At 44.0% G+C, this 22,195-nt stretch overlaps 1 protein-coding gene across 1 annotated transcript in view; it reads left to right on the top strand.

The window, feature by feature from the left end:
- ADAMTS12 (ADAM metallopeptidase with thrombospondin type 1 motif 12) overlaps positions 1-22,195 on the top strand; it is a 230,100-nt gene that overhangs the window by 94,468 nt on the left and 113,437 nt on the right. Inside the window, exon 4 of the mRNA XM_054583922.1 lies at positions 21,435-21,631. Within this exon, the coding sequence (XP_054439897.1) occupies positions 21,435-21,631 (197 nt within the window). The remainder of the gene's footprint in view (positions 1-21,434; positions 21,632-22,195) is intronic.

Raw genomic sequence — 22,195 nt, 5'->3', positions numbered from 1 at the left:
CCCTTCCACCCTCCTCAAACTTGACAAGCTTAGACACACTGAGAGCTTTAAGGATTTCAGGCAGTTTTGAGCTCTGGGAGGGCAACAGAGTTTGATAGTGTGAGGGAGGAAGTTCTGGGCAAGCAGCATCTCACTCTCCAGGGCTGGAAGTGCTGAGAAGGCCGGGAGGGAGGGGCTAGCTCTTTCACCAAAAGGCTTTCCTTAAATGTTTAGCCTTATATGATCAGATAAAGAGAATCTGTTTAGAGAGCTGGGCCAAGGCCCTGGGAGGAATTTGAAGTAGAACATTAAAGCTAGTGGGATTTTAGAGATCATCCCACTTGGCGGTGTCTACAAACCAGTGTTTCTGCAGATTGTCCGCAGCCCCGGGAACACCTCTAAGCGTGAACAGCTGGGTGACCCGGCTTGCAGGAGTAGGGTGAGCTCAGCAGCGTCGCACGGGAGAGTCAGGGAAGGGCACCTGTGTGAGTTTTGGGCCTGGTCTTGCAAAGGAGGAAATGGTTGGGACTGGGACAAGTTTATGACATCATAGCTTTGGATTGGTGGGCTCAGCAAGGCGAGCATCTTCAAGTGGACCATGGTAAGCAAGCTGTGAGCCTTGAAAGCGAAGCTGTTTACAAGAGCCAGAGCCTTACCCTCCTGGGAAAGGAGTGTCTAGAACACTGTTCCTGTGTCCTCACTTCATCTCAAAATGATTTAAAATAGGCACGGAGAAGTATGTCTGTTTCCATAATTGCTTAGCATAAAGGAATAAAGGGAATGAGGTCAGTTTTGGTTTTCGGGGACCGAGGTGGGTGCTTCACCATGTGAGGTCCCACCCGCACCCTCTCAGTCAACTACGGCATCTCCATAGTTTTCAATTTGGGGTCTCGACATCAGATTTCATTGAGGAAGGGGCTTTATGTTTTGAAAAGGGTTCAAAATCCAGAACTATATATTAAAAAAAAATCCCTTTAGAAAAGAGAGGACATAAGTCCAGAGAGATGATGCGCGTTGCCCAGACACACTGCTGGGTCACAGCACAGGGGAGCAGCCGGGGCCAGCGCTTGACTCACTTCAGCTGTACCCGAGCCGAGCCCCCCAACGGGCAGGAGAATGCAGGGCCCCTCCACAAGTCACCACCAAAGCCTCAGTGGTTTGACCCAGGGGAGGCGTAAAATCCCCATATCATACCTGAGGGTCAGGGCGCTTTCCTCTGTCTTCCGTGCTGACCACCTGAAACATCTGGTCTCCAGAGTGCAGTGGAAGGCGGGCGGGGAGGCGGGAGCCAGAGCAGTGGCAAACACATGTCACATCCACGCACAGGCCGCTGGCCCCGACCTGAGTGCAACGGGGCGGGAGTGGGGGCGGGGGGCGCTGGGAAGCATAGGGGAGCCCACGGAACGCTCAGCAAGCCCCGGCTGCCTCTGCCTTGCCCAGGGCCTGGGGTGCACACATGCTCCATCTTCGCTGTTTTTATCCCCCAGTTTCTGTGGGAGGAAACTCAAGAGCAGGAAGGATAAGTGACGTGGTGGCTCCTGATGTGGCCAGCACCTGAACCCAGCCCTGAGTCAGGGTCCGTGGCTCTCTCCCTCTCCCACGCTGTCAGGGAAGGCGAGAAGCGCGCAGGACGAGGACGCCAAAGCCAGCCTGCTGGGAGGTGGGAGCCTTCTGGGCTCCTGGAGGCGGAGGGGCAGAAGCCGGCGGACAAGGGGACGCTGAGGTACAGGAAAGAAAGACTGATGAGAAATTAGTGACAACAATAGGATTAAAAGCACAGATAAAATACTAGCAACTAGAAAAAGATGGGATTTTTCCCTTTCTTTGACACAAAAGGGAGAATAAGAGAGTCCTTTCTATTTTTTTAAATTTTATTTTTAAATCATGTTTTTTCTATTACATTGTCTCAATTCTTCCCCCTTTGCCATCCTCCGTCCGCCCCACCCCGCCCTCCTCTCCCACAGTCAATCCCCACTCTGTTGTCCACGTCCGTGGGTCATTCATACATGTTCTTTGTCTAGTCCCTTCTTTCCACCACTGTCCTAGACTCTAAGGGAACAAGGAGTTTACCTGTGTCCCAAACACCAAACCTGAGACTGTGATGACAATGACAATGGAAAGGGTGGGGGGACTTCTGCCCCAGCGGAAGGGATAGGGAAAAAGCAGGGTATCTAGCTGACTCAAGTGTACATGACAGAGAGGCCGGGCTCCGGCGGCCAGCCGTCTGTCCCAATGGGGTCGCTGGGATTCTGAGCTGCCTCCGTCACCTTTGGCCCTGCTCGTCACCACTCTCGCTGGCTTCCTCTGGCTTCCCCGACCGGCTGCCGCTGCCCTCTTGCTCCTGCAGTTGCAAGTTGCTCTGAACCCTGTGCTGCCTCGGTGGAGGGCCGGTTTGCTGCTCCGGTTCAGTCAGGCCTCGGTGGGCACTGCCTGGACCTCCGTCCTGACACCGTGACCCCTCTGTTGCCTGCCTGCCTGTGTCTCACCTGCTCTAGAATCGCTCCTGATGAACTCCCTTCCGCCCCTGTGGCTTGTTGGTAGAGCAGCTGTCTCTTCCATTTTCTTTTCGTCCTTCTAGCTAATGCCCGTCCTCATAGCCAAAATATGCTGGAAGGAATCAACTCATTCTGATGTTTTGTCCTAGGAAAAAAACTAGAAGGATCCAGCCTTGTTCAGAGAGGCGGTGAGGCCATCTCTCTAAGTCCATCCCTAACCAGCTCAAAGACTTTACACAGATCACTTAATCTCTCTGGGTCCCCTCACTCTCTCTGATCTGTGAAATGCAGATAATGGCCATTTCCACCTCATAGATGTTCCTGAGCATTATAATTTGTTAGTGTATGTAAAACACTTAAAACAGTAGGGAGAATAAATGCTTACCATTGCCATGATTGTGAATAAACACCCAGAGTAACACAATACAGGGTCAATGGTGATAACGGTGTTATTATTTGCTTGTTGTGAAGACCTGTATCATTGCTTTGCTTTATTTGAATAGCAAATGATTACTGGTGGGCCATATTGATATTTTAGTTATACTAGCATCTCATTTGATTCAAATGTAAGACTGTATCTTACGAGTTTGATGGAACGTGGTCGCAGTGTAAGTTATATTGCAATTTTGCACTCTTGCCATGGGAAGCACTGTGACCAAATGAGTGCCTCTCTCAAGTTATAAGGAAAGTTTCATTGACACTTGGATGAAGAGGAGGAAATCTCGTCACATAGCCGTCAGAGTGAAAGTCTTCACAAGACAATCCCACTGCTTTGTTTAGGTAAAGAAATCTCAGCCTCAGATCGCCGTGGGCAGAGACCCTCGCGTTGGGGGACAGCCCTCTGGCCCTGGCGTGTGACTTAGTAAGATGATAGGCTTCCCCCTCAGCAGAGGCTCTGCTTGAAAATAAACAGAGAGAGATGCAGGTGGTGAAGGGGGAGGCCACGGAATAGACCAGGGAGCCAAGAAGAATGCAGACTCAGGGTGCGGAATTAAATTGTTTACTCTGGCATTGACAGGATAGCTGGGGCGAGAGTTCGCTCTGCCATCTCAGCAATATCTTCTGTCCCGGCCCCTTCTCTGTCACTGCCGGACTTGCAGCCTTTAAAATACCAGCACTTACCATTTCGCACGTGGCAATCCAGGCGCAAGGGAAAGGGAGCCTCTTGTATCGGGAGATCACGGAGCCCTTTGCCCCAGCCCCCTGGGAGCTACGGAGCAGGGTGGGGCAAGCATCCCTCTCCTGGTTCACCCTTCCTCCTGATCTGAACACACCATTCCAACTGATGGACTGGGGAGGGCATTTTACTTTTTAATCCAGTCAACTGAAGAAAGTTACAGCATATAAGTGCACTTATCATAAGTGCACAGTTGATATTTTTTACAAACTGACCACATCTTTGTAACTTACACCTGGATCAAGAAACAGAACAAGAAGCACTGTTAACTGAATAGATTAATTTTGCCTTCTCACCTCAGCTGCTCTCTGACCGGTGAGATTTGTCTTTGAGCCATCAAGTCCCTAGTGATATAAACAGAGATCACATTCTTGGTTCCGATTTTCCTTTCACCACTGCGAATCCTGTTGAGTATCTGTCGCTGACGGCTGCCATCAAAGGACTGAGTCTCCATGGTCTACTTGTGACAAGAAGGGTGAAAGGACTTGGCATGGCTATTGCTGAAACTGGAAATATACTTACTGGAATTGAAAATAAAGCCACCTTTTGGAACTGGCAATCGCTCTGGGGGGAGGGCGGAGCTATTAAGAGCCTATTGAAGAAGCCTCATATGCTGATACCAGAAATTGCTTTCATTCTTACCGAAGAATTCACCTTCGTCCCGTTGTCCAGGGCACGATGTTAGGAGTATCGGATGGTTTCCATTGTGGATGTTTGTCTGGATGTTTTTACAGGCGACGTATTTTCTTGTGAGATGTTTGGCAAACATTTGTAATAAAGATTTTGGATTTGCCATTGTCAGTACAGAGGGATAAGATCACCATACAAATCAACCAACAAGTAACATTGAAATATTTACATGAGATATTAGATATGCCAGTGCTTTGACTCCTCCCTTCCTCTCCCACTCCCCGAGTACTTCTCTTTGGCTTCCCTCTTTTGATAATCATTTAGCAATTTTTTAAAATTGGGTTTTGAGTAAAAGACTTGTAACAAATAGCATCCATCTACTATGGAGACTTCTCCACTTTTCAGAAAACCAATAAACTTATTGCTTTCCATGTTACCTTTTGTTCTTAAATGAACTTGAGTGCCAGCCAGTAAAGATGGCCAAGAGTCCAGTGGCCAGGAGTCAAGGAAGGTGTGTCCTATGGGCAAGCTCTTCAGCCAGAAGAGATCTTAAGTGCCACTTCGCATGGCACAGCCCCTTAATGTTCTTGGAATTTTGCAGCGCTGTGAAATCAGCGCACTTGGTAGACACTTGTGGGACAGCTGAGGCTGCCTCACCATCTTGTCGCTCCCTGGGTTAGCAAAGCAAATTAATCACATATGCGACTATTGTGTAGTTAAATTTCTAGAAATGAAGTTGCTAGGCCAAAGAGTAAAGTACATTTAGAAATCTTAGAGATATTGCCTCATTGTGGTTCAGAAAGGTTGCATCCCTTTCGACTCAGCCCAGAGTGTACAAGAGCATCTGTTTTTCTCCTAACCGCTTTTAAAACCTGTCACAAAAATATATTCTCCTTGGCTTCTCTTTAGAGTCTACCTTTCACAGCTCCACTTTGCATTTCCGCAGCATCCATCTGTTTCTTCCCTGTAGCTCATATTTTGCACATTTTTATAGCTTACGTATTTATCCACATCCTTCATCCACCTGCCCAACCCATCCACCTACCTATCGAAGAATGAATTTCAAGTGGGTAGGAAGAATTATTAAGCTCTTATTTGTGGATTTTGGCTGATGTGTAATTTTAATTTCACAATAACTAATGAAGTAGACAAGTTGGGTAAGTTGAAGAATGCCTGTATAATGATAATGATATCAAGATTGGGACCATTGAATTATTCCATGATCAGAGTATTTTACCGGCCACAGGACACATGGTGAGGGAGGAGCGTATTTCCGAGAGCAAGTGCAGTGGTTCAGAAACAAGCTGTCTGTGTTTAAGTCTCTGCTCTGCCACTTAGTGATGGGTGTGGCCTCTTGTAAGGAACTTCTCTCATCTATAAAATGGGGCTAACAGTTGTATTTATCTCATGGAGTTATTGTATAGATTAAATGACTGAATACATGCAAAGTGCTTCAAACAGGGTCTGGGACAGGGCCTGCTATAATTAGTTCATTGCTTCCCCCTTTTCAATATGCTTTCTATTCCCTTGAACAAGAAGAAGAAAGGTGTGCTCTGAGTTCCCTACACAAGACTCGGTGAAATTTGGATGCATAGAGAGGCAGTTTACTTGAAAGGACTGAGCTTTCTGCCTCAAAAAATAGGCAAATGGGTGCTAAAAAAAAGGTAACAAAGGATGGGTGCAAATTTTGTTTTTATCTATTTGAAAATATTGCCTGCTTGAGCCTTAGATTTTCACTTTTTTGATGTACCTGCAGAAAATGGGTGCCTCTTTCTTCCTCCTCATGGCCCACCAGGCACACCTTCAGCACGGAAACAGAGGCCATGCAAAGTCCCAGGATGCTAGGACATAGGACAGCCAACAGCATCTCTCTCCTGTGACCTGCACACACACACACACACACACACACACACACACACAAAAAGAAAAAACAAGGAATTTCTATCTTAATCTCTGTTTACATGGAACTTTCTAACCCATAAATTCACAGAGTTTCTTTAACCCCATGGTGGTATCAAAACTGTAACTGCGTGCCTGTCCTTAGATTTTTTCCCCTCCCCATACCAATAAAATAAAGACTCTGTTTCGGCAAGCTCGGGGACTGTCTTCCATCTGCTGTGTAGATTTTAGAACTACTAGACTAGTTCTTTGGGAGCTTTTACTTTGTAGAACCAGGAGGGAGGTGAAATGAGGAACACTCTGAAGCCCTTGAACTTAGGCCAGGGAGGACATTTTCAGGTGAATTTTGGAGGGATGCAATGAGTTTAAGAGATTGATCCTTGTCATGATGATTCATTATTACAAATAAATTACTTGAGTTATTTTAAATACATTTTGTTAGTGGCTGAGTGTGTTCCTTTGTTCATATCAAAATATAATTTTTAATGAATGAAAAAGCCCACAATTCTGATAGAAATCATGGTGAGCATGCGCCAGGTTTTAATTACTGTAATCATGCGGGGACCGGCAGGACGACGGTGCAGATTCATAGGAGAACACGAGAAACTGGCAGGCCTGGAGCCCGTAAGGAAAGATGAGAGAGAACAGCACTGCAGTGAGGAAGAAGCTGCAATAAGGTTGCTAAGTGAGATACACAACTGGCTCATTTCCCCCAAGGCAACAAAACCATAACCTTTGGTGTTATCTTTTGTGGTGGACGAAAAGCATTTGTAGCTTATTAATTTTCTATAAATGACCATCTATCTTTTCAGGTCTGTGAAATGCCTTGGCCCTTATCAATGGTAAAGAGTAAGTCAAACAACATTACATCTGGCGCCCAGAGAGGCCAGTGAACCTTGGGCAGGCTTGTTAGATCACTCCTGGCAAGATTACCCAGTTATCTTTTTGCTCTTCAACTTTTGGATAATTTTTCTTTCTTAAGAGTACTTTGGACAAATAGTAGATTACTGGAAGTCTTGAACAGGCTGCCTAAGGTCAGACAGGGTCAACAGCTGACATCATCAGAGGCAGATCCAGAAAGTAAAAACAGTGGTCTCCAACCATAGAGGTTCACACCACAAAGTCAGGAAATCAAGACAGATCAACTTAAGAAGCTGAAGCAAAAGAGAAGAGTCTCACAAATAATGAGAAGACAAAGAAATACACCTCACTCAAAGGGAAAGGATGAATACCCACAAAGAGAACTAAATGAAATAGAGGCAAGTAAACTATCAGATATTGAGTTCCAAACAACAGTTCTAAGGAAGCTCAATGAGCTCACTGAGCTCAGAGAGAATTACCAGAAACTACAGGGAAACTACAAGGAACTTACTGCAAACTATATCAGCATGAAGAAAAGACATAGAAACTATCAATAAGAGACAAGAGGAAATGAAGAGTACAGTTTCTGAATTGAAGAACACAACAGAAGGAATCAAAAGCAGGCTAGATGAAGCTGAGGAATGAATCAGCAAGCTGGAGGACAAGGTAGGAAAAAGCTCCCAGAAAAAGCAAGAAAATGAAAAAAGACTCAAAAAGAATGAAGAGGCATTGAGGGAAATGAAGGACAACCTGAAATGTAATAATATCCATATCATAAGGATACCAGAAGGAGAAGAGGATGAGGAAGGGATAGAGAACCTGTTTGAAAAGGTAATGATGGAAAACTTCCCTAACTGGAGGAAAGAAAAAGTCACACAAGTTCAGGAAGCACAGAAGGCCCCATTCAAGAGGAACCCAATGAAGCCCACTCCAAGACACATCATCATTAAAATGGCAAATATCAAAGACAAACAGAGAATCCTAAAGCAAGCAAGGGAGAAAGAGTTAGTAACATATAAGGGAGCCCCAATACGGCTAGCAGCTGACTTCTCAACAGAAACACTGAAGGCCAGAAGGGAATGGCAAGAAATATTCCAAGTATTGAAAATCAAAGGCCTGCAACCAAGACTGGTCTACCTAGCAAGGCTCTCAATTAAAATGGAGGGCAAAATAAGGAGTTTCCCAGACAAAAGAAGGCTAAAAGAATACACCTCCACCAAACCAGCACTGCAAAATATGCTAACGGGACTCTTTTAAGATGAAGAAAAAGTTTCTATGAATACCCAATTCCTTTCAGAATTGCCAGTACTTGATATTACCAATATTTTTAACACTCATTAATCTGATTGTAACAATGATGTTATTTTAATTGTTCCTTTACTATTTGTTGAAACTAAACCTGTTTTAGTATATTTCTTGCCTATTTCTATTATTTTTTAAGGAAAGCTTTAAATGACGTTTTGGTATTCTTTATCCATTTATTGATTAAAGGTTGTAGAACTTTTTTCCCTAAAAAAAAAAAAAAAAAAAAAAAAGGAGTCCTTTGTATGGTTGTAAGCAGTCCCCTAAGATTATTTTTGATCATTAAAAAAAAAAAAGGACTGGTGTCATTATGTTTTGTGTTCTTTGCCTGCTTCATTTCCAGAGGGGCAACGTATATAACACATACCGCATCATGCATTCTTGTGCAACCTGTAAATCTACCCCCAGGAAAAGTAGAACAGCTACAGAAGCCAGAGAACTAGCTTTGGTCTGGAGAGTTTGTAAAGAATCTAGGATTTCATCTCAAAAACCTCTTTTCTAAAGACCACTTCCCCAGATGTTTGTTTTAATCATTCTCATATGCTTATTTATTCTAATACAAGAGAAACAAAATTAAGAAATTCATCTCTATCCAGGTTTCACACTCAAATGCCTCTCTTCTCGAGGTCCCCCCAAATGGCTCAAGTTTCGAGACTACCAGGAAGTGACCCCCCCTACTCCCTGCAAGTCTGGAACCCATTAGCTACGGAACACATGCATGCCATTTCCCAGGGAGGTTTGTAGACAGTGAGTCCACATATGTCACTCAACCTGTTACTTCATGGTGGGCTTGCCATGCCGGATAAAATGGCTGTAACTCAGGTATGACACTCCAGCTATGGCCTAAGTTTAGTAATCAATCTCTCTAATTATAGCTCTGAAAATAAGAGAGGACAGATTTTTAGGAAATTTATGCAAATGACTCTCTTGCCATGCAGAGTAAGGAGTCTCAGCTGAAACTGGAATTCTGAGCCATGAGGACCAGCTGCCACTTCGTAAGTGGGTCATTTCAGTTTGTAGTTGCGTGGTTTACCAAACAGAGGGTTAGAGACGCAATAACAAGAAAGGCAAAGCGAGTTTTTAGATGCCTGTGTAAAAATATAGTATTTTAGAAAACAGTCTACAGCCATACCACCCTGAGCGCGCCCGACCTCGTCTGATCTTGGATGGTAAGCAGGGTCGGGCCTGGTTAAGCCTTGGGTGGGAGAAAAAGTTATCAACAGTATATACTTTTAAAAAATAAACACACTTGATTACTTTTCACAATTCATTCTTGATCTGTTGGGCCTTGAGTTAGCCATCTTCTTTATGACGTTTTCTGCTTCTGGATTCAAAGGGGCCCAATCAGTCCCCTGGGAGTCTGACCACCGCCCACGCGCTGCCAGCAAGCGCTGGGAAGCCAGCAGTCTTGTCCTTGCTGTCTGAGTAATTAAGGACACTTGGTGCAGTTGCTTCCACCGAGACTCTGAGACTGTCACAACGCCCTGATTTCCAGCCTCGGCCTCCAGCAAAGGCCTTGGATGAGCACAGGAGGAAATCGGAAGCTTCCTGTGAATGGCTGCCTGAGGGGATGTGGACCAGTAATAAAATAATGGAATAAAGCGCTCTCCTGGTACATGATAATAATTTCAGAAGCATTTTATCATTGTTTTATTGTGTTTTTCCTGAGGGGAGAATATATGATAGACAAGAAGGCATTAAAAATCCCCAGGGCCCGCCCTGACTGGTGTGGCTCAGTGGGTTCAGCATCGTCCCACAAACTGAAAGGTCGCATGTTTGATTCCAGGTCAGGGGTTATTTAATTCACATGCCTGGTTTGCCCCAGTAGGGTGTATTTAATTCTGTTCTCACACTACCCAAAGTCAGTATCAATCTCCACAGGTTTAATGGTTTAGTCTCATAAAACTGCCCCCACTTCAGATGGCAGTCACAAATATTAGGTCCCCAGCGTAGGCACACTTCTGTCTGATTTGCCCACAAAGCGGGGCTTCCTACATCCACCAATCTCACAGTTTCCATAATTTGCTAGAATGGCTCACGAAACACAGGGAGACATTTACTTACATTAATCAGTTTATTATAAAGGATGTGACCAAGGACACAGATGAAGGGCTAAGTGAAGATGCACATAGGGCGAGGTCCAGAAAGGTCCCGAGTGCAGGAGCTGCTGTCCCCACGAAGGGGGGTGCGCCACCCTGGGTTGTGGATGCGCTCGCCAACCCAGCAGCTCTCTGTATCCTGTAGTGTAGGGATTTTAAAGGAGGCTTCATCACATTGGCATGGTTGATTACTAAATCTTCAGCCCCCTCCCCTCCCTGGGGGGACGGGAGTGGGGCTGAAATTTCCAAGTTTCTAATCACGGCTCGGTCTTTTTGTGAGCAGTCCTCATCTTGACACTGGGAGCCTGCCGAAAATCGTCTCATGAGGAAAAAAGATGTTCTGCCCTAGCTTGTGTGGCTCAGTGGACTGAGCACTGGTCTGCGAACCAAAGGGTCTCCGGTTCAGGTCTCCGGCTCAATTCCCAGGGTAGGGCACATGCCTGGATTACATGCCAGACCCCCAGGAGGGGGTGTGCAAAATGCAACCACACATTGATGTTTTGTCTCCCTCTCTTCCCCCCTTTAAAAATAAATTAATAAAATCTTTTAAAAAACCGCAAATATTTGGGGGGAAAAAAAGATGTTCCTATCACCCAGGAAATTCCAAGGGATTCTGGAGCTCTTGGAGAGATGCTTTTATAACACACTTCATTTGGGAGATTACAAGAGTTTTTTTAAGGAGCTCTGTATTGGGAACCAGAGGCAGAGACCAAATGTATAGTTCATATTATGTCACAACTAACAACACTAGACACACCGTGCTTGTGCAAAAGAGCACCAGCTTCTCTTCCTAATTTGGCCACTCTCCCTGTGAGCAGGGCAGCTTTTAGAGGAGTGCTGGCCTCGTTAAGAAATACAGAGCATCCTGGACAAGCTTAGCCATTCTCAGCGTCCTGCCGGCACAAGGGGATCAAGGCACGGCCGTCAAGTCGAAGCCAGTTGTTGGCCCTTTCCCCATACAGAAAGCTTTGTAACGTGATGATGTGATGTTTAGAACTACTTTGGCAAGAACATTTTTTTTCTGAATGCAGGGTCTTAATTTTGAGCTGTCAGAAGAGAGCGGATGCTGTTTTTCAAACAGAAGCCTAAGGGCCCAACAACAGTGAGCGGCTTTGCCCCGCTCCCTATTCACAAGAACAATGACCCTGCAATGAAAAATAAATATGTGAAAAGAACACAATTGCAAGGAACTTCAGCGCTTTCAGCGCTCTGTTCTTTGTTTTCTAGAAGTCAAGGCCACATGGAGTCAGTACAAAGCACAAAATTATTCTGGTGATTAGCCAAATCTTTGTTATCTGGACAAATTATGCAGAAAACAAAGGACAATGTTTACTACTTTTTGTGAAGAGTAGGCTGAATGCCCCAAGACGAATTGATCATTTTAATGGAAAGAAAACCACATTCTAGTTTTCCATTATTATAACATTTAGCAGTAAGAAAATCATAAATATTGTTTTTTAATGAAAATTGAACTAGATTTGTCAAAATTTTAAACAAATTTCTTCTCTCAAACTCTTCGTTTGAAAATATTTATGTATGTATGTATGTATTCCTCACCAGAGGATATTATTATTGATTTAGAGAGAGAGGAAGGCGGGGGGAGAGAGAGAGGAACATTGATGTGAGAGAGAACATCAATTGGTTGCACATGCCCTGACTGAGGACTGAACCTGTAACCCAGGCATGTGCCCTGACTGGGAATCAAATCTGCAGCCTTATGGTGTACAGGACGATGCTCCAACCAACTGAATCACCCTGCTAGGGCTTCTTTCAGACTTTTAAATTTGCAGGTTTTATAAACTAAGGCAAATAACATTTCCTTTTCTTCAAACTCTTTACATCCTGTTCCCATGAAGGTTTTGGCTTTTGCCATCTTTTTTTTTCACATTCTAGCACAGCCAGATATTTTATTGTAAGATGGGCTTACTTCCCTTGTTCATTAATAAACAAAACTATATTCTATTATCTTGTGCACATATATATGAAACACTATTGTTATCAGTGTAGTCTCAACCACTCATTTTATTTACAACTTTTAACTAAAATAACCAATTTTTAGTTAACCAATCATATTAATAATAAGAGGTAATCTTTAAGAGCCATCTGTTACGCAGAAGCACCATAACAGACTAGCAAAGTCCACGGACACCGATCACATGACCTATGGCAGGCACATCTCCTTTACACACATCCTGAAGCTCGCAGCTTCAAGTCTACAGCTGAGTCAAGTATGTGTATAGACACAGATGCATGAGTGTAAACCAATCAACCAACTCCTGCCTGGAGTAAAAAAAAAAAAAAAAAAAAAAGAACCCTTGCAAGTCAATAAACTCTGAGACTGGTTAATTACTCCCTTGACATTTTTAAAGGGGCTTTTCCCATCCTTCAGACATAGCATATAAACAGCCATGGGCCATTACTTTTTCTGTCATTCAGATACAAACAAGTGGTATCCCAACCAAAGCTCACACCTATGCCTCTGGTCTCTACCTGGAGGACAAGTATCCAATCAAGGGGACCACGCTCTCATGCTGGAAAGGAATTCCTTGTCAGATTAAGGTAGATCTTTGAGATTCTTACTCTGAATGATAATAACCAGAATGGCTGGGCCCTAACTTTTTGTTTTTTAGGTCTCACAAATAGCTTTGCTTCTATTGACCCAAAAGGGTTTTCGTCATATAAAGAGTCTGACTTGAAGAACTAATCACATTTGCCTTCCATACTGGCTGGAATTGGAGCCAAGTTTGTGGAGCAAACATAGCAAGTAAAGACAGAGGATAGTAACCCGTTTTTAAATTGGTCTCATCATTTTTCACTCATTTTAGCTTCTTCCCCTGATTATCCTTTTTTTTTTTCTTGCTGTATTCTAATTTATCTGGCCATCGTGTCTCTATTTGGGAGCCACATCACCCCTTTATGAAGTAAAGCAGGCTCTCTCTATAAATCAAATTACTGTGTTGAGTCCACTTCCAAATCCCCATTTATGATGCCTCTTGTAGTTTGGAGGAACAAAATACTTTAGAACAGACAAGGAAAAGTTGTAGCTTTAAGTCTTTGTTTTCAAAAAGCTCTTGTAAGAACTGACGCATTATTTTGTATGCTGGTGCTTTCTGTTTACTTGGGTCTGTGTTTTGCTTCCCTAGAACTTCATTTCCTTGGCACTGAGCTGCTCACACTCGCTGCTGCTGCTGACTGGACACATCCACACACAATAACTCTTGATAAAGCAGTACACACCAAGAGTGCAAGTATAGCTCCCTGATTGGCCCTTTTGATCACACTGATTGGTCCTTTTGTTGCCTTTCACACTATGAATCAAACTCTATGGACTCGATGAGAAGTATCTCCTGAGGGTCAGAAACATCAGTTCAGAACCACAAGACCTCAGATTCTACAATTATACAATCAGTGTGGAATTTGGGGTATTTAACTAGTATGTGTTTAAAATCAAGATATAAATTCCTACCAAGTCCCCACATTATTTTAAAATGAGGCCAAGCTACCTGGAGTCTAGCCAGACCCCCCTGTTCCTCTGTGGCCTGAATTGCTGTTGACCCAGCCAGCGGTCCAGGCAGCCTGCCCATCTGAGACCAGATGCCGGGTGGAGCGAGCCAAGGCCCTGGCGCTCAGCACTGGCAGGACTCTGTGTTAGCTTATCTCATCTGGATCCATCTCTTGGTCCATGAGGGAGTCAGTCGGCTCAAGGGGGGTGAGGCTTGAATGGAGAGGCCAGACTGGCTCATCTTTGACAGTTTATTTCATGAACAATCACAGTTTCTCACCTACTTCAGTGATCTTGGACTCAGCTTTGTCTTCATTCTTTACATTGTCAAACCTCATTGACCCTTTTCCCCACCTGTGGCACCACTAAAACCCACAGTTAACTCGTACACACACACACGCACCCTCAGCTGAATCCATGAGGCTTGGCATTGCAGATCTGTCCTGCCCCTGCAAGGGGCAGATCCACTGCAAAGAAGAGGATTTTGCGACTTTCTTTTCCTAACCTGCTTTCCCTTCTCTGTGCAAGATGTTTTCATCCCCAAGCTTTTATCGCCGCCCACCTGAAGTTTGCCTGGGAAAAGCACTAGAAAGTTTTTTCTCTCTCTGGGGTAGTCTGTGCATTTGGGGCTCGTGTGGAGACCTGCTCTTATCATCCAAAGTCCTGAAGCTGCCTGTGCTAGTGACTGACAGGGAGTATTGTAGGATTCCAGCCAGTTTTTGCTTATTTGATCAGTTATTAATAGTAATAGATAACATTCATTAATTTTTAGGGTATACCAACTACTGTCACAGGTGTTTTCGGCATCAACTCTTTTAATGCTTATAATCATTCTACAAGATAAATTCCAGTTCCCAATTTACAGATGAAGAAACTGAGGCAGAGAGAAGTCAAGTAACTATCCAACTTCACTCCAGAGTTACTAAGAAGTAGGGCGAATTTAGCACTAAAACTCTGCACATAGACATCTATGTGTACTCAAAACTACGGTCAAGATCCTGGTCTCCGTGCTGTGCGTGTAGTCCGGGCCACTGTGCCGTTGTATCCTCTGTGATTAAGTAGTAACTATTCCTCCACATTTGAAAAGCTTCTACAAGTCCAACTCTAGGCATTTTCAGAGAGGAGACTAGAAGAGCTGTGAGGAAGGCAATGGGGATATTCACCTAACGGCGCTGATTTTGCATTTTGCCTCTTGTGTGGGAGGACGCTGCTTGTGCGTCTGTTGACATAACTCTGCTTTCCAAGAGCGCGATGGCAGGGAGTGGCGCTGGGAGCATGCAGTGCGTTTGGAAGGTCCTGGAGCCTGGCTGGGCCAGCTGCAGCTCAGCGAGTGCTTTAATTTAGAATTTCCTGAGCCACTTGTGGATCCAAAGTATTTCATGTGTTTCAGAATAATAATTGAAAAGGAAGCAGAAACAGTTAAGTCAGCTGTAAAAATTGAATGATAACCAGCAACGGTTCCAAGTCACCAAAGGTCGTTGTCCTGAGAGGGATCAGTAACAAAGGGTTTTGGAAAGTTCCCTGTTGGTTTGGATGGGGAGGGTGGAGGGGGTGGTTGGAAGGGGGAGAAGGTTTAGACTTCTGGAAATAAATTGCGTAGGGCCAGTGAGTTTCTCACCAGGCTGTGATTCCAGCGTCAGGGCATTGTCTGGGCATTGAGCGGGGGATAAAGCCGGCTTAGGGGAAGAACGCGGCATTGGAAAATGGTGGGAGTGAAAATCTTTATTGGAATCTTCAGTGCAAGAGAAGAGAGGCTGAGATGATCACATCATTTCTAATGCGCTTCCTTGGCTGCTGTCTCTGAAGGCCACGTCCCTGCCCTGCCTGGTCTGTTCAGGGTAGCCTCTTATGCCATTTGCCCCATGCTTACTCTGCCCTAACCAATCTCTCTGCTAGTTCCTGGGACCCCCAAGCTGGTTCCTGTTATAGGAATTTCATACTTGCTGTTTTCACTGCCTGGAATGTTCTCCCTCTGTGTGTGCACATGTTTCTCATCATCTAAGTCTCAGTGTACATGTCACTCCCTCGAAGTGTTTTTTCCTGATTACTCTACTAAAATACCTTCTCCTCCTACACTCTGTCTGTCTCAGCAGCCTCTTCATGTCTTTCATAGTGCATATTACAACCTCTCAGTTTTTTGTTTTTTGTTTTTTTCACCGCTTTGATTGTTTCCCTTCTTTTTGGTAGATCTTTGCAGTTAAGAGTCGAGCTCCATGAGGCCAGGGACCATGTCAGTATTGCTTGCTGCTGTTTCTTTGTCTTTGAGGACAGAGACTCGCTATCATAGATGCTTGATAAATGTTTGCTTTAAAGAGAGAGAGAGTGGCAGGAAGGTTTGATTTGGGATTGGAAAAGGGGGGCATGGTGAGCCTCTGCAATGGCTTGGGATGGGGTCTAACCTACGGCCTCGCTTCCTTGACTATGTGCTCCAGTGGCAGAAACTGGATTCAGGATCATTTGTACATGAGATTCTCCAGCTTTCTTCATGATGATGTTGGAGTGTAGACCTAAGTGAAGGAGCAGAAAGTTGATTTGACCAGTAATTTAATAGGTTGATCAAGACTTAAGAAGTTTTTTGTTTTTTCAAATTCAGATCTTTAAGAAGAAGTCTGAAGTAATATCAGTTATTCATGCTTGACTAGATCACAGAACTTTTCATAATTGTTGCAGCCTTGGATCACCCTAACAGCCCTGGAAAGTGACAAGGATGCATAATTTTAATGCCATTTCAAAGATGAGAAATTAGCCGCAGAGAGTTTACAAGTCTTTCCAGTGTCACATGGTTGGGATTGGAGTAGAGGATGCTTGGCTTGTAGGCATTGCATTTTCTATTACATTGTTTTCAGACAATACTTGTTTTCTGTATTTTTATATATTATTTTCATGATGGATTTAAATAAATACTTGTAAGTCCAAACTGTTATAAATAAATAATTTTTAAAAAGATGGAGAAAGGACAGGCTTTTGCTTACCTTAAAATTCTAATTGATAAATGTAGCTAGAATGATAGAAATAGAAAAATCATTCTTTTTCAGAGCAGTAATTGTTGCTGGTGAGAATCACTAGTGTTTGCTAACATTAGTGAGTGGAAGTATGATGATAAACAAGATGTTTTTAGAGTTTCAAAGTATCTCCTCACAAAATACTTACTAATTACCAAGGGACAAGTAGTAACTTTACAGTAGAGAAACCTGGCAGGTACTACCTTAATCAAGTGATAAAAATCAGCTTTGTCAATGATGAGATACATTGATACCATCTACCCCTTGATGTGATGCCCTGAAAAGGGCAGGGTTTCATGTCTCTGGTATTTTTGCCCAAAACACATAATCTGATTTAACCCTGAAGACACTAGACAAGCCCAAATTGAGGGTTATCATTGAACAAAATAATTGGCCAAGTCTCTTCAAAAGTGTCGTGGTCACGAAAGACAAACAGAGGACCTGTGCCAGATTCGAGGGCGCTGAGGAAGCACGGCAGCCAAATGCAGCATGGAGTTCAGCATTGGAACCTATGGTAGGTGAAGAGCATTATTTGGACCTTGACAGAATTTGGTAAGGTCTATAGATTAGGTAACAGTTTCGTATAGCAGTATTAATTTTCTGGCTTGGACAGTTGTGTTATGAATAGGTAAGGTGTTAACATATGGGAGGCCAGGGGAAGGTTTATGGTAACTTTTTACTAGTCTTGCAGATGTTTTATATATCTGAAATTATTTCAAAGGGGAAAACGAAAAATACAAAAAAAGAATGCAGTCTCTGCCTTCAAAGCACCTACAGTCTAGTGGTGGAGATTGTCATTGATGTAAAAACATACAAATATACAATTTCTAAGTGTGATAAGTGCTCCAAAAGGCACTACAGAGTGGGATGGGAGTGTGTTTATGGGGTATTTATCCTATTTGGGGGGTGGGGGAAAGAGCGTTTGAGCTGAGAGCTGAAGGGAGACTAGCAGTCAGGGAGGTGAAGGAGGCAGGGAGAGCATTCCAGGCAGAGCAGACAGCACGCACAAAGGCCCTGTGGCAGGAAAGAGCAGGGCACATTGAAGGAATCAGAACAAGGCCAACGCTGCTGGTATTTAGAGAGTGAGGAGAGGCAGGAGGAGATGGGCTGGAGAATCGGGTAGGTGGTAGAAAAGACAGATTGGGATGATTTCAAGAGGAGGATACAGGGTCAGGGAAGGAGACATTACCATTAGTTTAACTTTTATTATGTACCAGGGTCTGTGCTAGACACAGCCCTGAAGTAGATGCTGTTGTTAGCCTATGCTTACAGATGGAAAATGTAAGTCACATGCCAGCGTCACTGAGCAACTGTAGATTTCAGCTCATTGGTTCTGCTGAGCTGAGTTCTCCAGATCTCGAGAGCACCACGGGAGGAACTTTGCACTGTTAGCCCTGCCTTTGCATTTGCTGAGCTGTGTCACGTGAAGCTCATTGTGCAGCAGACTCTTCATTATCCAGAGCTATTAGCTGATGAAAGGATCAGGGGATTCTACCTTCTGTACGACTTACACTTTTGTTAGTGCCACCACACTTTCTCAAGTGTTTAAAACACAGAAGGTGAGAGAAAGTATTCAGTAGAGGACTCGGATGGTCACGGGGTTTCCTTCATGATTGAGAAGGCATGCGTGGATCTTCAAACTCGTGATCACTCTCAAAGCCACTTAACACTGTAGCAAAAACAAGAAAAAAAGAATCCCCTTAGTGAAGCTAGGCTGATTCTAGAGCAAAAGCTAGACCTTGCTTTACAGGGGTGTCAAACCCGTGGCCCATGGGCCACATGTGGCCCAGGATGGCTATGAATACGGCCCAACACAAAATTGTAAATTTACTTAAAACCTTTTTCCCCCTGCTCATTAGTTTTCATTAGTGTTTGTATATTTAATGTGTGGCCCAAGAAAACTCTTCTTCCAGTGTGGCTCAGAGACACCAAAAGATTGGAGGACACCTAATAAACTATTGATATCAATGCTTTTATCGTTTGGCCAGTTCCTCTCTTTTGTAACAGTGTCTAAGGGGAGAAGGATGTCCCAGTTGTGAATCAGACTGAACTTTGTGCTTGTTAAAGTTCTGTGAACACAGTCATTTATTGTCATGTTAGTAACATTTCTTCTATGGGATGGGCTATGGGAGACTTACATCTGTCTGTTTTTAGCTTTCTGGGAATACCCAGAAAATCCATTTGATCTAGTGTTTATGCTATAGACATCCTTTAAAAGTTGCTGTTGATGGTTGTCACTCTCTGTTAAGTTGACATTAACAGGAAACCTGAAACAGGGAAATGACAGAGATGTTGGGTTTTGAGGCTCTGGTTGATATTCCTTTTTTATCTCAAATGGCTTAAGGCAGATGGTGGGAAAGGTAATGTGCTGATGGTAATGTGGTTTATATCTTCAGATTTTATCCTCACAAGTTAAATTTCCAATTGTTAAAGGACCTGGGTGACTACTCACGGTCCCGATTATCAGCCCTGGGTCTAGTTATTTGGAAGGTCAAGGCTATGGGTTTACTCCCACCCAAAGCACCTTTGCTCTGGCCTGGAGGAGCCCCTTAATTTTAATTTAATTTTTTGGACCATATAAAACATGCGGAGAGCTTCTCAGCAATTCCAGATGTTCAGGTTTGGATAACCTCTTACTGATTCCGACCTCCCGGGGGCCATGCTGCCGTGCTGGGTGCTTGTCGAGGCCATTCCCTTGTGGGCCTCAGGGGGACTCACAAGGAAGAAGTGAGTCTGCTCTGCATGACCCATAATGGGTGTGGATGGAGCTCAGTGGGTTCCCCTTAATGAACGGAGGCGCCGAGCAGCCCACAGCCCAGCTCCTAAGGAAGGAAGAAAGAACAGATTTGGGAATAAACCAGAAGAGGGTGAGGGTTCTGAGGTTGGTTGGCTGGTGGGAAGCAGAGCCGGGGGAAATTCCCTGACCTTGTTCAGGTTTCCCGTTTTACCTGTACTCGTGTGTGTGTGTGTGTGTGTGTGTGTGTGTGTGTGTGTGTGTGTAATTAGTTCTACACGGTTTTGCCGCATGTGTAGTTTCGTGTATCCACCAGCAGTTAGGATACTGAGTGGTCCCATCCCCACAAGGACCTAATACTGCTCTTTTAAGACCACACCCACCTCCCGCCCGGGCTCCCCGTCCCTCCTTCCTGATCCCTGGAAACTGCTAATCTGTTCTAAAATCTTCTAAAAGGTTTTTCATTTCAAAAAGTTGTAGAAATGGAATCACACAGTGTGCGACCTCTTGCGACTGGCTTTTTTCGCTCAGAATAATTCCCCGAACATTCATCGAAGGCAATGATGATGTCCGGGGAATTATACGCCCTCTTTCATCTCCTGGCACACACAATCACTAAATCTCTGTGGCACACAAAATGTATATTTTTTGCTGATCCAAAGAAATAGATATAATTTTGATGCGTTCACACTGACGGCTCTTGTGTTGGTTGTTGTCATTTTTTTTATTTGACAACCTAAGGGGAGAGAGATCCATGCCCCTGACTAAATAATCAGGCATTGCATGTTTGAAAAATGCTTCCAGCTCACCGGTTGAAAATCGCTGTTCTAAGCCATGCGGAGCTCATGGAAACCTCTTAGAACTGACCACCACTTGAGCTACGCTCCCTGGTGGTTGAAGTAGCACTTTATGTTGTTCTGTTTTAAACAGACCTCTTTCAAGTTTCAAGGAGGCGCTCCCTAGTTATAGTATTCTGGGATTTTGAGAATGATTTTATTTTTTTTTCATGATTCTATAGCCTTTCCTAGGTCTTAATTTCTAAATTACAATCCTCATTTATTAAGTCTTATTCATCCTGAAATCTATGGGCCACCTTGGACATTGCCCTATCCTTCCCTAGATCTTTCCCAGCTGTTCTTATACCTTTATGAAGTAGGATGTCCTGAAGCGCATGCAGCTTTTCCAGCTTACGTGCGCTCCAGTTTCATGTGTGTTTACTCTACGGGAGACGGTGTGGTGTATATGAAAATGCACGATTTTAAGGGCTTAGGAAACCTTGGATCTTAGGCTGACTAAGTAACTAGCCCCTCTGGCGCTCGGTTTCCCTACTTGCTAAATGGAGATAGTGGTATGTTCCTCAAACATTCAGGAGCATATCAACTCAGCACTTTAAAGCTGATACACTGCCTTGCACATAGTAGGCACTGAATAACTTAGAGGAAAAGGAGAAGAAAGAGAATGCTCCCAATTTTGATATTATCTTGTTTATAGTGAGGGACCTAGTTAATGAAATAAGTAATAATTATTTCAAAGAAGCACTTTTGAACATCCCTGTAAGCTTCAAATTTCAGCTGTCTTGGTCATATTCATTTAAATTGATTGTTCTTCCATTTCAGTCGTGTGTAAGAGCATTGCATTCCTATGTTGTTAATCACAAAGTAAATGTATGGCCTTGCGCCTCGACAAGCATGAATGAGCAATAGTTGAGAGAGAGAGAGAGAGAATTAACTCTCTGCCTTCTGTTGCGTGTATAGACGGCCCTGGCACCCCCCAGGAGCTGGCTCTGCAGCGAGAGAGGTGGGAGAGGAACACGTCGCCCCGCCGGAGCCTCTCCCGGCGTTCCATCAGCAAAGAGAGATGGGTGGAGACGCTGGTGGTGGCAGACACGAAGATGGTTGAGTATCACGGCAGTGAGAACGTGGAGTCCTATATCCTCACCATCATGAACATGGTATGTCAGACTCCGTGGGGGGACGGGCAGCTGGCGAACATGTTCCACACTCCCAAAATAAGAGAGACCTTTTTTCTTTGTTATTCTTTTAATATAGGTACATGAATCTTTTCCCAGCCTAAGTGATTGAGGGTGGAAATTCAGGACATACTAGTCTTTCTCTTAAAAATGTGTGTCCTAGGAAAATTTGTCATTTATCAGTTACATTTTCTGCTGGGTATCTAGCAAGTGACTCAGTTCCTTCAGTCTGACTTTATTTCATTGTTTTACTTTAGTGCGTAAATGAGTAAACTGAGGCGCAAAGAACTAGAACATGATTTCCTTAAGGTAGGTAGAGCTAGAATTGGAATAGAATTAATGTCCCTGAATTTCAAGTTTCCCGTTTGCACTGCTGAAGTGTTCTACCTTCCCAGTGACTGTGAGGCCGGTCGAGATGGGGAAAGATGTTTGCCAGAGTCACTGATAATAAAAGAGAGAAGACCCTGGGGCAGGGAACGGATCTGAGAGAAGAAAGGCAGCAATCCCTCCAGCACACAGCTGAGCACTAACCTTGGATTGGGCCAG

The sequence above is a fragment of the Pteronotus mesoamericanus genome, unplaced genomic scaffold (assembly GCF_021234165.1).
Source record: "Pteronotus mesoamericanus isolate MK-2021 breed Mesoamerican mustached bat unplaced genomic scaffold, CSHL_Meso_final contig_75, whole genome shotgun sequence".
NCBI lineage: Eukaryota > Metazoa > Chordata > Mammalia > Chiroptera > Mormoopidae > Pteronotus > Pteronotus mesoamericanus.
Note: the sequence above shows the minus strand (reverse complement) of the source record. Positions and strands in the feature narration are given on the sequence as shown.